Raw genomic sequence first — 18,575 nt, forward strand, 5'->3', positions numbered from 1 at the left:
TCACAACAATGACAACAGCTAATACAAATAAACAGAAGGAAAAAGGTAAAATTAAAGGTAAGCCAACTGATATCACTGTAGAGCACACAAAAGTGTGGGTAAATACCTGAAGGACATATTAATAAAAGGATTTTCCTGAGTTCAGAGGAGCAAGAAAGATGAATAGGGGAGTGTAGAGGAAATGGTTTCAAATTTTCACAATTTCATAACACACATGAATATGCAATTCTTGAGTCTCAAAAACCTTCAACTAAGCCGGGCAGTAGTGGTGCACGCATTTAGTCCCAGCACTTCGGAGGCAGAGGCAGGCGACTTTCTGTGAATTCGAGAACAGCCTGGTCTACAAGAGCAAAAAAAAAAAAAAAAAAAAAAAAAAAAAAAACAAAAAAAACAAACTTCAACTAATGCAAAAGGAGACATATGATAAATAAATGTTACATGCTCTATAATCTTTTTAATGCACCAAAAAGCTCTTCAACACATAACAAGTTGCTCAGTAAGAACACACAGCCTACAAATTTATGAAGCAAAATGCATTCAGTAGAGACAACTTCAAATTTGACATCTGGCAGTTCTTCTAGGCTACTAAAATGTGGTACCATATTCTCCCAGTAAGCCAATAGCAACATGACAAGTAAGCAGCCAGAACTCTATGGAACTGTGCTGACAAATTACGATGTTTAGCAGTTTACGTCTACTAACTATATTTTCAACTGACAGTACAGTCAGTCAAATTATAACAACATTTTGATCAATGAGATACAACATATATACAACCATACTCCTATAAGATTACTAAGGCGGCAAATTTTTCTGGTGCCTTCTGAAATTACACGTCCATTACACATCCCTGTGCACTACATTATTAACATGTTTATAGTGATGCTGGTGTGAATAAACTTGCTACACTAGCATTCAATATGCTACCCAAATACAACTATGTGTATGTACAACAATATCAAATAGCAATAATAAGCAATTAAGCTACTGGTCAATTATACTCTTATTTTTATGTTAACTTTTACGCCTTCTATTTGCTTTTAAAAATAAAATGTCAAATATAAATAAAGCCAGGCCCTTAAGGGGGTATTCTAAAATGTTCTGTTACTACAAGTTCTAATAGCTCTGCATGTTTCTTTGGTGGCAGAGGTTCTGGTTTTTTGCAGTACTGGAGACTGAATTCAGCTCCTCAGACATGGTAGGCAAGCACTCTATCACCATGCCAGAAACTCAGCCCATGAATATGGCTTCCCCGAAGACCTTTCTAGGAGATGATTAGGTGAAGGTGGGAAACAATGATATTGATACCCCTGACCTTATGCAGAACAAAGTTAATGTATATTGTTTCTGCCTAACTTTCTAACACAAAACTTAAAAGATTAAAAAAAAAAAGGAAGAAGATATAGGATGGATGTGCTAGCACACATTTTCAGTCCCAGCACTGGGAAGGAAGAGAGGCAGGAGGATCTCATTCTGAGTTTGAGGCAGGCCTAGTCTAGAGTTCCAAGTCAACCAGGGATACATAGTAAGACCCTGTCTTTTTTTTTTTTTTGAATAAGCAAGTGTTTCTGATGAACATAACAAAGTCATTTACACGCTGGGCTTTGGTGGCGCGCACCTTTAATCCCAGCACTCAGGAGGCAAAGGCAGGCAGATCTCTGTAAGTTTGAGGCCAGCCTGGTCTCCAGAGCCAGGATAGGCTCAAAAGCTACACAGAGAAACTCTGTCTCAAAAAACAAAAACAATGTCATTTACAGAAAATATTTTAGATAGTTCTATAACATTTTAAGCTCATGTTATTACAAAAGAGTAAAATATATATATATATTGTAAAAATACCACAGTATCTAGATATGGCCATACAGGGCTTTAATCCTCAGAGGAGCAGCCAGGTGTATCTTTGTTAAGTTCCAGACCAGTCTGGTCTACAGAGCAAGTTCCAAGACAGCCATAGCTATATAAAAGGGAAATCCTGTAAAGGGGGGTGGAAGCAGTCAGGCAATGATAGTACATGATAATTCCAGCACTCACGAGACAGAGAGCGACAGGCAGATCCCTAAGTTCAAGGACAGCTGTGGTCTACAGAGTGTGTTGTAGCCAGGGCGCCAAAAAAAAAAAAAAAACCCTGTCTCGAAAAACCAAGAAAGACTACCTTCCTGTCCTAGACCTTCACATTCTCTTACTATTGGCTCAGTTACTCACCCAGGACGACTTCAATGCTCACAAACTTCACAAGCTCATACCTATCTATATAGTGCCCTATACAGATGAACTGTTTTTATTTTTGATATCAGATTATTTATTATACCCTTTCCATATTTAGATTTATAACAACTAATCACTATGTTGTATCTGCATTATTCAGTAGTATAGCAGTATAATGTGCTTATAACCTAGAGGCAATAAACTATATAATGTGTTTAGCAAGCTGTATGTCTAGGTTTATGCAAATACACTCTACGATATACACTCAATACGATAGCACCTAGGACACATTTCTCAGAACTTAAGCAGTAAATGACCATCTCTAAAAAGTTAGGAAAATAATCAACTTTTGCCAATAATGTTTTAAAACTAGAGAAATCAATAAACTGCCAAATTTACAAATGAAGCCAACAAAATACAAAATTTTTAATTCTTTAATCACTAAAAGCAATTATGCAAATTTATAGCCTTGAGAAAACTCAAGATATTTCTCAATGACACTACCAAATATTTACAGATTATAAAATTCCAGTTTTATAGAAATACCTCCAAAATTTCCTAATGTGTTAAGACCATCGTAACATTAATGCCAAAACCTGAAAACACTGTAAAAAGGGGAAGTCACTGCTTAACCCCCTTATGAAAAGATGCCAGCAATTTTAATTTTAGTCTCCAGAAACCATTATCTTTAACAAACTATTAACCAAATGAAACTAATATTATTATTTTAGGAAAATAGGCTGATTTTGTTTCAAAAATAAACCAATGTAATTCCTATCAAAATGAGGGAGAAATATTTTATGACCATTTCAATAGGAAAAACAGAAAAAGAAACCTTATCTTTCTTTATACTTCATCAGTCAATCTTCATAGTTTTACAAGCTCATGCCTACACAATTAAGAATGGTACCAATTATATAAAAGAATAAGAACTTTAATCCAGGCATGTAGAACATTCCTGTAATCCTAGAAGTCATGAGGCAGAGGTATCAGAGTCACCATACATCTAGGCCAGGCTGAGTTACACAGACAGTGCCAAGCCCTGAACTACACCAAAGGAAATGAAGAAAGGACAAGAAAGAAAAAGAAAGAAAAAGAAAGGAAGGAAGAAAGGAAGGAAGGAAGGAAGGAAGGAAGGAAGGAAGGAAGGAAGGAAGGAAGGAAGGAAAGGACAAGCAAAGCAGAAGAAAGGGAAAAGAAAAACCAGACAAATTTTTCAGGGAAAGATAACTCAAAGTGGAGATGCAAAATAAATGCAGGGTAATCCTCATCTAAAAATGCTTGGGAACTGGAGGATATGGGAGATTAAGCCTTCTGAATGTTTACTTTGATTTTACCAGCTAGGTATCACTAATCCAAAAACCCAAAATCTGAACTCGACATTCAAAATTTGTTGGATTAACAGTATTTCAGATTCTGAGTTTTCAGAAGAGGAAATGCTCAGAATCCTCATGAAAGAACTCCCTGCCAGGTATAGTTGGTACCCAACACTCAGGAGTGATACATTAATGAGAATACTTTGCCAGGTATGGTTGGCCCTGTAACCCCAAGACCTAGGAGTGAGGCTGTCTTAAAAGCAACAACAAAAACAAGCCTTGTGTGGTGGCAGACACCTTCGATCCCAGGGAGACAGAGTTGGGCAGATCTCTGTGAGTTCTGAGCCAGCCTAATTTACATAGTGAGTTCCAGGCCAGCCAGGAATACAAAGTAAGACACTGTTTTAAAAGATAAATCAAGGTTTCAAATAGAAGAATGCAGATCATTCCACATAAAACTGCCAATAGAGAATATGAAGACAAATTGTGTAAAAACAGAAAATGAATTAAACCACACATAACTGCCCATCTACAACCCCAGAACATGGAACAATAAGAAAGAGGATGGAGAATTCAGGCTAACCGGGATCACATAGTCTTGTCTCCAACTAATTATGAACATCATCATTAATATTTCAGTAACAATATTTAGTTTGATGAAATAATATGAACTATCAAATACTTTTAAGTACTATATCATTCTAATTTTCAATATTTTTGAAAGACTGTACTTACCCCCATTATCTGTTCTTTTTAAAGCTCCATCTTTATGGGGACACAGCTCACATCTCTATTTAAAGAAAATTAAAAATAAAAAAAGGAAAAGGCAATGAAGTCTTTTTTTTTTTTCAGAAAACCAAAACCATATCTTTCCTTTAACTTCAAAACTAACAAAAATAGAGTAGCATTTCTATTCATTGCCACAAAGAAAATTCCAAAACACTTCTCACAAAATAGCTATTCACTGCAAATACCTTGTTTTCTAAAGATTCATTTTTATTTCTTGTTGCGTGTATGCAAGTATCCATGGAGGCCGAAGAGGGAACCAGATCCCCTGGTTCTGGAACTATGGATGATTGTGACCTATCCTGTGGTTGTTGGAAACCTAACCCAGGTCCTCTGCAAAAGGATCAAGTGCTTTTAAGAACTGCTAAACCATCTCTCCATCCCTCAAAATAATCTAGTATGATTAACAACTTCTTTAAAAGAATACTTTAAAAATCCTGCCTAGCCCGGCCGTGGTATCATATGCCTTTAATCCCAGCACTAGGGAGGCAGAGGCAGGAGGATCTCTGTAAATTCAAGGCTAGCCTGGACTACAGAGCAAGTTCCAGGCTTCAAAGAGAAACCCTGGGGGGGAGGGGGGGTATGGATATTGAGAGGACCAGAATACTTGGGATGTTGTAACAGGAAGATGAATTAAGTCCAGAAGTTTGAGACCACCTCTTGGGGAGGAAAAAAAAACTGGGCATGGTAGGACATACCAGTTATCCCAGCACTCAGAGGCTGAAGCAAGACTACCATTCTCAAGGATAGCATGGACTACAGTGAGAAAACATTTCAAAAACAAAAAATAAAATAAACCCAACTTTCAACATAAGCCAGAAACAAGGTTGTGACATTTGCCTGTACTGGTTTCTAATACAGGCAAGAACTAGTTTGAGGGCTGGAGAGATGCTCTTCCAGAGAATCCAAGTTAGGTTCCTAGTGCCCACCCACATCAGGCAGCTCACAATGTCTCTTAACTTCCATTCCAGGGGCTCTGACATTCTCTTTTGGACTCTTCAGGCACAAGCATGCACACTCATGTACAAATGGCATACACACAGATACACATAAATAAAAATGAATTCTAAAATACATTTAAAAAAAAAAGCTTGCTGAGCATAGTCATGCACACTTGGGAGGCAGAAGAAAACTAATTTTGGGGGGGAAGGGGAACTGAACTTGCTCTATACACCAGGCTGGCCTGGAATTGAGAGATCTGCCTGCTTCTGCCTCCAAATACTGGGGTTAAAGGCATGTACCACCACTCCCCTGTTGGGATTAAAGGTATGAACAATGGGGGCTGGAAAGATGGCTCAGAAGTTAAGAGCACTGACTGCTCTTCCAGAGGTCCTGAGTTCAATTCCCAGCAACCACATGGTGGCTCACAACCATCCGTTATGAGATCTTGTGCCCTCTTCTGGTGTGCAGATATACATGGAAGCAGAATGTTGTATACATAATAAATAAATAAAATCTTTAAAAAAAAAAAAAAGATTAACAATGGCCCAGCTGATTTCTTGAGCTCAAGGCCAAATCTGAGGCCCACCTGGGCTACATAAAGGCCTGTTGCAAAAATTTAACAGGAAAAGTTAAAAAGAAAAGTAATTACAATCAACTGAACTATATCATAAATTTTTTTAATCTACAATAAATGAATTTAGACTTCTGAAAGCGGTAAGCTTATGAGAGGACAAACCTGTAATACAGGTAACAATTGTTAAATTCTGGAGAATACAAAGTAACTGTTACCTGAATGAAATGCATGACAGATAAGAAACTTGGAAAAACCAGCATGAGAGTACACCAATTTTTTTTTAAAGCATTACCCTGAAGACAAGACACAGTCAACTCTTAGAGGCTCCTGTAGTCATAATACCTAAGAACCACAACAGAGGGTTCAGAACAACTTTGGTGTACATAAAGTAAGATCTGAATCCAAAATAGAGCAAATTAAATTAAAGAGTAAGAACCTACTCTTATAGTTATAAAACTAACCCAGATTTTTTGTTGACCTAGCCTCACACATATACAGGGCAAGAAAGCCCAGCTAAGGGGGGAGAGAGAGAGAGAGAGAGACAGAGACAGAGACAGAGACAGAGACAGACACAGACAGACAGACAGACAGACAGACAGACAGACAAAATGAAACTTAAATAGGAGAGGCAAGAGGTTCTCTGTGAGTTCAAGGCCAGCCCAGTCTACAAAGCAAGTTCCAGGACTGGCTCCAAAGCTACACAGAGAAACCCTGTCTCAAAAAAAAAAAACATTAAATAGGTATTCAAAATACACACAAGGTGATTTGAATCCAACCAATCAACCAACTCTAATGTTAAAATTCTCAATTTCAAGGCTGGTGAGACAGCTCAATGGATAAAGTGCTTGCCAAGCAAGTGAGATGAGCTCAGATCCCCAAAACCCATGCACAGCTAAGCAGTCTACAGTTTACTGGCAGCAGGCCTGGCATACAGTTTGAAACAAGAGAACCTGCATCAAACAAGATGAATAATGAGGACCCACCATCACACTCAAGGTTGTCCTCGACCTCCACACATGCATTATGGCATGTATGTGCCTGAACTTCTACACACAAAAAGATATTAACATATCTATTTCATTTTTTTTATTATTTTTAAGACAGTCTTGTACAAATTCCTATGTGGGATACGCTGAAGTTCTGATTCTTCTGTCTCTAGACCTTCTAGTACTACAATTCTCAGTATGCTCCACCATGCTTGGTTTAAGAGGTGCTAAGTAATGACTAGACAAAGATTCTAGTAAACTAAAAATATCAGTCCCTACAAAGGAATACAAAAGAGCATAACCTGTTCAACAAATAATGTTTGTGAGATGATCTATATCACTTGACCAGTAAAGAACCAGAAAAAAGGTTGTCAAAGGAAGTCAACAAATGTCAACTCCAAGATTATCCAGACTTTGGAGATAGCAGAAGAGTTTTAAAATATATATGAAGCAGGCAGATCTCAAATCTCCATGCATCTGAGGCCAACCTGATCTAGTTCCCTATGGAGCTCCAAGCCAGCCAGAAATATATACTGAGACTCGAAATTAAATAAATAAAAACCTGAAATAAAATGAAAATGTACCTGTAATAAATGAAACAGAAAATATCAACAAAGGAAAAGAAGCTATAAAATAATTGAATGGGATTAGAGATGCAGCTAAATGGTAGAAAGAATACCTAGCTCTCACAAGACTCTGAGAAAGAAAAACACAAACGAACAATAAAGCCTGGCCTGGTAGCACAGAGCACATAAGAATCAGGACTGAGCCAAGTTCAGGCTGGCCAGGGCTATGGTGATTTACAGGCCAGTCTCTGCTATATGGAGATCCTGTCTGAACACTAAAACAAATCTAGGGATATAATTGAGTTGTGGAAAGCTGACAAGCATGGTTAAGGTTCTGGGTTTAATTAAGTTCAGTAGAATAACAAAAAAAGGAAGAGGACAACTACAACAAAAAGGGAATGCTCAGAGAACTCAAGAACAAAAAAGGAAGCTCAAGTGCCATACGCAGTGATACAGATCCCAACACTGGAAAGGCAGAGACAAGGATTGCCACAAGTCCAAGGCCAGCCTACTCTACAAAGCACACTCTAGGCCATCAAGGGGGAGACAGACACACACACAGACACAGACACACACAGACACACACAGACACACACAGACACACAGACACACTACCTTGTCTCAAAAAGAGTAAAACAGAAAGAAGGGAGGGAGAGAGACCCAAAATATAAAGAACTGAAAGAAAAGCACTATAGATGCAACTGCTATGAGCAGAACTGTAGTGGCCAATCACCCAGGAGACTCTAGCACATCTAGTGGAGTATCTGTGAGGTGAGCATTCTCAAGCAGCAGAGCCACCCTAAACTGGGTTACTGGAGATCTGAGCGAAATGGATGATATATGTAAGCTAACATTCCTGGCCCTTCCTTCTTTCTGGTAGGTATTTTGTCTCAGAAACAAATAACTAACATTAAAAAGCAATCTATGGCTGGGCAGTGGTGGTGCACACCTTTAATCCCAGTGTTCTGGAGGCAGAGGCAGGCGGATCTCTTTCCAGGCCAGCCTAGTCTACAGAGTGAGTCCCTAGGACATCCATGACTGTTTCACAGACAGAGAAACCCTGTCTTGAAAAACAAAAAAATAAAAACAAAAGACATACTTTGTAAAAATAAGGGGAATGGCTGGCAAGATGCCTCAGCAAGCCTGGTGAGCTAAGTTCTATCTCCAGAAACAACATAAATATGAAAAACAGTTGTTCTCTGGCTTCAACTTGCTTGCTATGACAGCACCACGACACAACATGTGTGCAACACATATTTACAAACATGCTAATAACAATGACAACAACAACAATAAACTGACCCAACAAAATAACTCAGTTGTGTAGCTGGAACCTCCATCTCGCCCCTGCATCATTGGGAAAGCCCCATTCCTCCCTCTTTCCCTCCCCGCAAACACCGCCCTCTCAGAGAATCTTCAACAAAGAAAAGGCCCCGAAAAGCCCAATTCAACATTCCTGGCAACTATAGCAACTTCCTCCCCTGTTGTTGTCAGCAGCCCAAGTCCCTGCGTAAGCATTCCAGCTTTTGACCACGCTTGGGCACAAACCCAGCTTGTGGTGAACACATCATCACCCCATCACCTACAGGCTATATAATCTCCCTGCTTTAGTTGGGACATAAAGCTTCTCCAAGCTAGATCTCTGAGACTGGAGAACCTACCGGGAGTTGATTACTCAAATAAATCTGTTGTTATATTGTTCAGTTCAGTTTGATCTGGCTTACTTTGTGGGTAGAGAAACCTATTATCAGGTTACAGAAAACCTATTACCTGTTATCAAATCTGATGACTTGAATCAACCAAACTAAGGATTCACATTGTTGAGAGAACTCTCTCAAAGATGGAGAAAACTGACCTCCACAAGCACACTACAGCATGTACACACCCATACACATATGTTTGACAGAAAGATAGATAGACAGGCAGGCAGGCAGGCAGGCAAGCAGATGTCAACTAAAAGAAAAAATGAGTCTGGGAGAGTAAAATCTGAGTTCAGATCCCCATCATCCATGTGAAACAAGTTAAGCATGGCAGCACCAGTGTAGAACCCCAGTCCTGGGGAAAGGATCTTAGGACTAGCAGACATCAGTCTGTGTGTGGTAACTCACACCTTTAACACCAACACTCAATAGGCAGAGGCAGTCAGATCTATTATTTGATGCCAGCCTAGTCAACATAGTACATCCCAGGACATCATGAGCTATATATATAGTGAGACTCTGACTTTAAAAAAAAAAAAAAAAAAAAGAAGTTAAATCTTAAGATGCCTAAAAATCAAGCCTTGGCAGCTCAGGCACACAAACACACATAAAAAAAAATTCAGACATTACAAACTTCAAATGTTTGAACTAATTAGTTGTATATTATTAAAGTAATTCTAAAAAGAAAAGTAATTCTGAAATATATTTAAGTCACTTATAAGTCTAAACTACACTAAAAATAATGGCTCACACCTGTAATTCCCAGCACTGAAAAGGTTGAAATAGATAAGGGGATCTCTGGGGCTGTGCTAGTCATAGCCAACCAAGTTGGCTAGCAAAATAGGTAAACTCAAAGTTTAGTGAGCAACACAAAACACACATCTCTGGCTTCCATACATACACAAATATACATACAACAAAGACACAGATAACTTGAGCCATAGTATAAAGCATGTATTTTTAGATAAACATGATACATTCACCAAAGACCTTATAAACAAAATTGTTTTGAGACAGGGTCCCATTATGCAGATCTGGTTAAGCCTAGAATCTATTATCTAGACCAAGCTGGCCTGAAACTTAGAATAATTTCCCTGCTTCTGTCTTCAGAGTACGTTACAGGCATGTACCACCACCTCCTGCTCAAGACACAATATAAATATATAAAATTAACAATGTAGGATCCCACCTAAACAAAAAATGCTGAAAGAACAGACTAGGGCTAGCAAGATGGCTAGCAAGTGTTTGTCATCAAACCTACCAGAGTTTGAGCCTCAGAAGCTACACAGTGGAGAGAATCAAATACCATAGTTGTTCTTTGACTTCCATACACACACATAAGCAAAGAAACAAATAAATAAATGGTCTTTTATCGTTAAGTTGGGGGGGAGGATAGCAAAGTGGGTTGATAAAACAGAAAAGAATCAGTTGGGGAAGCCTAAAAGCAAGTCAATCGATCATTTGTTAATAATGAAGCTAAAATTGCAACCTTTTTTTTAAAAAAAAAAACCTATAATACCACCATTTGGGAGACATACAGGAAGATCATCACAAATGCAAGGCCAGTTTGGTCTATATAGTAAGTTCCAGGACAACTAGAACTTCACAGTGAAACCTTGTCTCAAAATTAATAAACAATTGAGTGGCAGTGACAAACACCTTTAATCCCAGCACCAGGAAACAGATCTCTGTGATTTCAAGGCCTACAAGCTAATTCCAGGACAACCAGGATTACACAGAAAAGCCTTGCCTCAACTCCCCGACTCCAAAAAACAAAAACAATAAAGACCCCACCAATAACTATTACTGGGATGGTGATAAGTCCCTGTAATCCTAGAACTTGGGAGAACAGGAGCATTACTAATTGGGGAGGGAAGCAGGACCCTGAAGCCCTTCAGTTGATAGAACCTGTTCTTCCAGAGGACTAGAGCGAAATTCCCTGCACCTGGCAATTAATAACCATCCATTAACTCTGCAGGCACCCAACACACAAGTGGTACACTGACATACATGCAGATAAACATTCACATACATATTAAAACAAATCTTAGAAAATAAAAACATAGATCCAGGTCAGCCTGAGCTACATGACACTCTGTCCCAAAGGACAAAACTCAAACAGTAATAAAATAAAACCAGTAACATCAATACCTAGCAAATAGCTACAAAAATAATAAAAATCCTGATGTACGTAAATGTAAAAAGATCTAATATAAAAACCTGAATCCAACAACACATTAGAGATTAGTGCATCAGGAACAAGTAATATATCCCATGAATACAAGATCAGTGTAACATCTGAAAATAAAACATGAAATTCAAATATTTTAAATATAATCAACTTAATACAAAAACAGGATTTCAGAAAACTCAACACCCATTTACAATACAAATTCTCAGATAACTCACTGCAATCCTCCAGTCTCAGGCTCCCAAGTGCTTGCTTTACACCCAGCTATATTTTCATGCTGTTGTTTGGTTTTTGTTTTCACAGTACTAGAGGTCAAATCCAAGGTTTTACATATATTTATAATATAGCACCTGCTATATTTCTAATGCTTACTCTGAAGAGACTGTCCTTCCCAGAGCTAGCTAATTCTTGGAGATAGAAGACAGCTTTCTTGTGCAAACCAAGAGCTCATACCGCAACCTTCTTAGCTGACCTAAGTCTAGGCCATTGTATTTCCCTACCTGAGGCACCCTAGAAACTAGTACACACCAATTTATTCCTTCAGGTTTCCCTTTCCCCCTCTGCCACATGACTAATCCCAGGACCATAGAAAGTGACAATGTGGCACAGCCTACCACCTCTCCCTTCTGCTAGTGACTGGTAAACGTAAAGATATTTTCAAAGGCAGCTTATGTCCTGATTTGTTGATATATTTTAAATAATAAAATCTGTATTTGAAAACAATATAAAAATAATTAATAAAAAGTCAACAATATGCTGGACTTGATGCCACAAGCCTTTATTCTCAGCACTTAGGAGTCAGAGGCATACAGCTCTCTTGAGTTTGAGGCAAGACTGTTCTACATAAGTGAGTTGATGTCCAGCCAAGGATATAAACGAAGACTATGTCTCCAAAAATAAAAAATAAAAATCAATTCTAAAAATAATTAGCAAGTGTCATTCTAGCCAGGCATAGTCGCATATACACATCAGTATCTCAACACTCAAAAGAACTGCAAAAATTCAACCAGCAATCCTAGCACTCAGGACTGTAAGTTCAAACCCAGCAGTGGCTGTACACACGTTTAATTTAATACCAGTACTTGGGAAGCAGAGGCAAGTGGATCTCTCAGTTCAACACCAGTCTGTTCTACAGAGTGTGTTCCAAGACAGCCAGTACTGTTACACAGAGAAACCCTGTTTCAAAAAACAAAAAAAAAACTAACAAAAAAATAAAAAAATAGTGCCATCACATGAGGGAGGGCCTAGGCCCAGCCCAGGATGATGTGGTGGACTTTGGGGAGTCCCCATCAACGGACCTACCTTCCCTGGGAAGTGGAGAGGGGGGATTAAGTAGAGGGGGAGGTAGGGGGTTGGGGGGAAGGGGAGGAAGAAGGGATTGACATGTGAAGCAAGCTTGTTCCTAATTTGAACTAATAAAAAAGAAAAAAAAATAGTGCTATGGCTGCTGAAATGACTCAGCTGACAAACCTAATGACCTGAGTCCCCAAGATCTACAGAGTGAAGGGAACGCAAAAGAGACTCCCACAAATTGTCCTCTGACCTTCACACACACACATATACACAATATAAGAAAAGAAAAAGAAAAACAGGGTTGAGCCAGAAGCAAAGGCAAGCAGATCTCTTAGCAGTTCAAGGCCAGACTTGTCTACAGGAGAGTTTCTGGTAATCCAATGATACCTAGTGAGACCCTGCCTTTTAAAAAAAAAAAAAAGAAAGATGGGGTGACATATGATGCTGCACAACTGTAATACCATTTGGGCATGTCCAAGATAGATAGATAGATAGATAGATAGATAGATAGATAGATAGATAGATAGATAGATACATACATACATACATACATACATACATGTTAATTCTAACGCTTATCTACAGATTCAAAGCTAATATCTCAGTGACGTTATGGAGAAAACATGAAAAGCTAATATTTATACAGAATGTGAATTCAGACTATGTGCTCTTGAAGAGAAAAAGGAAGATTAAAAGACTTGCAATTTTAACTTCAAGATTTATAATAAAACACTGAGCAGTGGTAGCACATTCCTTTAATCCCAGCACTCTGGAGGCAGAGGCAGGCAGGAATCTCTGTAAATTCGAGGTCAGCCTGGTCTACAGAGCAGTCAGGGTTACACAAAGGAACCCTATCTTGAAAAAATATTATAATAAAGTTACAAATATTTGGAACAGCATAAAACTGAGACCAGATGAACAGACCAACTGAAGGCAAAGTTCTGAAAGAGGGCCCACTTCTACAGCATGTTATACAAAAGCAATGCAGTGAAGAAAGGTTTCATACAAAAGTAACTGCATAGCCACACATTAAAAACTGAAACCTACAAAAAAAATATATTGTGAAATGTGTCACAGACCTAAATAGAAATTAGCAAAAATAAAAAATTTAAAGGAAATTACCTTCATGACTTCGGGATTAGGCAAAGTGTCTTAGCTCACAGTAAGCAACAACTATAAAAGAAAACACTGACAAATTAGACTTCATCAGATTTAAATATTTCTGCTTATGGGTACAATTAAGAAAATAAATAGGTGAAATTATACAGATTTAAAGAAGTATATATAAAACATTTCTCTAACAAAGAATGGTATCTCCAACACATAAAAACCTTATGCAAATTAAACTAGGTAGAAAAATTAAAGAAGCTAAAGCTTTGAGCAGACTTAGAATTCAGGTCAACACACAAACCACAACATGCTCAATATCAACTGCTCACAATGACACTCCAAGTATCACAATGACATGACTTCCAATCAAGATGCAGTGAACAAAAAGAACTCAATTCAGCTTTCTTATATGAAATAATAAAAACCTAACAAAGAAATGAGTAAAACAATTGCACTGAAGATACTTGACAAGAAACAAGACAATGATACCTAAAAGACAAGAAACATATGACACAAGCCACAAAAGTGCCCAGCTTACTGCCTTGGGAGAGTTTTCAGGCCGAGGAACAGGGAGGAGGAACCCAGACAGGGCCTGTGGTTTCCCCAAGTTGAGGAAATGGAGCTGGGAGTCCAAGGAAGCCAAGGTGGCTAGAGTTCACAAAGGAGACCAGCAATGAGTAGAGAGCTGGAGAGAGAGAGAGAAATGAAGAAATCTACAAAGGCTCATTCTAGAACTTTTAGTTGAAAACCAAATCAGCACTTACATGTAAGGGCCTATCCGAAGCCAGGAAGAATCAGAGGGAACAAAGTCCATCCAGCATTAAACAAAGTGAATTATACATTCTCCCAAAAGTCAGAACATGACATCAGAGGGATAAGAAAACAGGAGAGAGCTGGAAAGATGGCTCAGTGGGTTTACAGAGCAATCCTGATAACCTGAGTTTAACATCTGGAACCCGTGGGAGGAGGACAGAACTGACCCCCAAACATTGAAATTGTCCCCTTACCTCCACACACTCACCATAGCATGTACCTCCTCCTCACGCTCTCTTAACAGAGCCAGCCAACCACTCACGCACGCACGCAGGCACACACGCACGCATACACACACAAACACATGCACGCATGCACTCACAGAAAAAATTTATAAGAAAATTCTACCCTGTAATGAAATAAGAATTAATCAAACCTGTAGTGTAATGCAGACAGCTATTAGACAAGTCCTTTAAAAGCTATCATGACTAAATAAGCAGAAAGCTAGAGGAAGCAAGCAAGTAATAACCTAAAAGATTTAAAAATTTGCCAGGCAGTCGGGGCACACTCCTTTAATCCCAGCACTTGGGAGGCAGAGGCAGGAGGATCTCTGTGAGTTAGAGGCCAAACTGATCTATAGGACAGCCAAAGCTATTAACACAGAGAAACCTTGCCTTAAAAAGAGATTTAAAAATTTGAGCTATATTACTAACTGCCTATAATCCTAGCACTTGAAAGGAAGAGGCAGGAGGTTCAGGAATTCAAGACTACCTGAGACCATTTCAAAAAATAAATAAAACTTTGAAATTATAAGCTTGAAAATCACAGTTTGACAGGAAAAACTGATTCCCAGCACATAAAACCAAGTAATGTTTGTTTATTGTACATAGTGTGATATATACATGTGTTTCCAAATATGTGTAGGGGTGGACACACCCAGGCATCTGAGCATATAATAAGCCAGAGGCTGACATCAGATGTTTTGCTCTATGGCCTTCCATCTAGACACTGAACTTGGAGCTCACCAACTGGTTAGACTATCTGACTAGAAAATCACAATGATGTCCTAGCTGCCTCTCTGAGCAGGGACCACCATTCCTGGCTTTTTCTGTGAATGCTGGGAATCCAAACTCAGATCCTTATGCTTATGCAACAAGCACTTAACCGCTGAGCCATCTCCCCAGACCCCCAAGTAACTTTCAATAACCTGCATGAAACAAAGCCGAAAGAACTTGGAAAGGTGAACTTCAGTTACCTTTACAACAATGTCAAAAAAACCAAATATATGTATAATGAGTCCCAAAGGAGGTGATACAGAAGAGAATATAATAGTAAACCTTTTTTTTTTTAATCTGGTTAAAATTATAGGCCAGGAGGTGGTGGCACACACCTTTAGACCTAGGACTTGGGAGGCAGAAGCAGGTAGATCTCTGTGAGTTCAAGGCCAGAGTTCCAGGACAGTCTCCAAAGCTACAGAAAAACCCTATCTGAAAAAGAAAAAAAAAAAAAAAAAAAAACCACCAAGTGTGGAGAGACCCTGTCTGGAAAAAAGAAAAAGAAAATGGTAAGTTACAGAAAAAAGTCATATGACAAAAACTCAAATGGGAAAATAGACACAAATAATTGAATGGGAAATGTATAACATTTGATATATGTGTTTTAAAGGGTTCAGCTTGACTAGGCATGGTAGAGCATACCTTCAATCCCAGATCTCAGGAGGCAGAGGCAGAACTGACCTACACAGAAAATTCCTTCCAGGACAGCCAGGGCTACATACATAGACATTGTCTCAAAAAGAAAAGAAAAAAAAAACAAGCTCGGCATGATAGTTATCCTAGCACCTTGGAAGTAGAAGCTCAGAAACCAAGGGCTAGAGTTGGGGATAGCTCAGTATTAGGATATTTGCCAAGAATGCAAAAGGTTATGGTTTGAGCTCCAAAGTGTGAAGAGGGCACAGGTGGAAAAAGGGAAAGAAAAATGTTTCAAATACAGAGCAAGACACCCATAGACTATAAAAAGTAACTTAAAATAGCCAGGCAAGGTGGCACATGACTTTAATCCCATCACACAAGGGGTGGAGGCAGGGGAATACCAGAGTTTGAGGCCATGTTGGTCAACAGAGTTCAAGGACAGCTAGAACTACACAGAGAAACCTTGCGTGCACCCCCCCACCAAAAAGTTAAGTTAAAATGGATCACATATTTAAATGTAAACTATTTCTTTAAAAAAAAAAAAAAAAAAAAAACAGGGAAATTAATATGGTCTAGCCTTACAAAAAAGCTATTAAATTTGAAATCATAAAAATAATCCATAAAGAAAATACTATGTATTGGACTAAAGTTATCTTATACATAGAATCTAGATTTAAAAACAAAGCTGGAGAGAGATGGCTCAGAGGCTAAAACAGTGCTGGCTGCTCTTGCAGAGGACCCAGTTTCTGTTCCCAGCTGCTGTGTTGGGTTTCTGTTCCCAGCGCCAACACAGCAGCTCACAATCAGTTCCAGGGGATCCAGTGCCCTGTTATAGCCCCATGGGGACTGCATGAGTGTGGTGCACTTACAAGTTGCCTAAACACTCACACACAAATCTTATTTTTATTTTTTTTTATTTTATTTTATTTGCATTGGTGTTTTGTTTGCATGTTATATCTGTGTAAGTTTGTAAGAATACCTAGAATTGGAGTTTCAGTTTTGAGCTGCCATGTGGATGGTGGGAATTGATGTAGAACCCAGCTGCATAGATGTGGAGTCCAACTACAATGGCTACATCTACAAACACTTCAGTACCTAAGGCTTAGGAAACATTTGGAAGAATGGCGGAGATTATAAAACCCAGAGAATCAAGGAGTTCACTGACACTGTGTCCCTGTAATGTCAGAAGCCATTCCCATAGAACCTCACTATCATGCCTGCCTAACCATGAGCTCAACAAGAACAACAACAGACATGCCAAAGTGGAGAGGGAGGGGAAGCCTACAAGGCCCCAACCTACACAAAGAACTACAGGCAACTGAGGAAAGCTGAGAGTCAGAGACCCATCATCTAAACATTCTGAATACTAAATGGAAGGATCAGGAGTTCAAAGCCAGTCAGAACTACCTGTCAAGAAGCTGACTCCAAACAAAAGATAGACCAAGAATAAAACATATTTTAAAGAGAGGAAAAAAAAAAAACCAACATTCCACCTGCCCCCAAAGTTATCAGGAGTAGAAAACCCACTTTTACAAATTTCCCCATCCTGATTTTCAAGGTAAAAGGAATAAAATAGGGTTTATGGGACTTGAACAATGACAAAAAGTAGTAAAATAAATCTATGAGATGACCCACTCATGAAAGAGTACTAATAAATGATGGCACACTTCCAACCTCACCACAGACACTACTTCACTTTACTTCTATTCTAAAATAATGTCAAGTTTAAGGTAGTTAATACATACAAATGTGCATGTATTAACTTTTCTGGGCATGGGTTAAAGAAGAGCTAAGTGACAGAGCATATGCTTATATGCATGAGACCATCAGTTCAACTCTGTCTCATACACCACACACACAAAATCTAAAGCATTTAACAATATATTTAGCCAATTTTTGAAGTACCCAAGTTTCAAGCATGACCCTGAACAAATTACTATGTATTTATCTATGTCTCACATTTCCTCTTCAATTCAAAAATGATGATACACACCTATAATCCCAGCATCTGGGAGGTCCATGAGCAGAGGCCACCCTGAGCTACACAAAGAGAGGCTTTCCTGGGGGGGGGGGGGGCGGCCAGGCAAGCAACAAACCAACCAGCCAGGTGATGATGGCACACACCTTTAATCCCAGCACTCAAGAGGCAGGTGGATTTCTGTGAGTTCAAGGCCAGCCTGACCTACGAAGTGAGTTCCAGGACAGACAGGACTGTTATTCTAAGAAAAGCCCTGTGTCAAAAAAAAAAAAAACACAATTTTGCCCTGGGGTAGCACTGCATACTAGTCCCAACCCTCAAGAAACAGAAGCAGGCAGATATGTGAGTTTAAGACCAGCATGATCTCCATCTACACAGAAAGTTCTAAGTCAGACAAGGGTACATAGAGGGGCCCTGTCTCAAAAATTAAAAAATAAACAAATATAAAAGAAAAAGGAATAAATTTTATGAGTTTTTTTTTTTA

General features: G+C 38.8%; 1 protein-coding gene across 19 annotated transcripts in view; it reads right to left on the reverse strand.

The window, feature by feature from the left end:
* Positions 1-18,575, reverse strand: part of Mllt10 (MLLT10 histone lysine methyltransferase DOT1L cofactor) — a 141,438-nt gene that overhangs the window by 107,215 nt on the left and 15,648 nt on the right. For 13 of the 19 annotated variants that reach the window (XM_035442802.1, XM_027405283.2, XM_027405284.2 and 10 more), the window contains one exon: positions 4,257-4,311. The exons of 2 other annotated variants lie outside the window; for them this stretch is intronic. In XM_035442802.1, the coding sequence (XP_035298693.1) occupies positions 4,257-4,311 (55 nt within the window). Of the gene's footprint in view, positions 1-4,256; positions 4,312-13,681; positions 13,748-18,575 lie in introns of all 19 variants that reach the window. 4 more of the 19 variants (XM_027405292.2, XM_035442804.1, XM_027405293.2 and 1 more) reach the window with 2 other exon arrangements.

This window comes from Cricetulus griseus, chromosome 3 (genome assembly GCF_003668045.3).
Source record: "Cricetulus griseus strain 17A/GY chromosome 3, alternate assembly CriGri-PICRH-1.0, whole genome shotgun sequence".
NCBI lineage: Eukaryota > Metazoa > Chordata > Mammalia > Rodentia > Cricetidae > Cricetulus > Cricetulus griseus.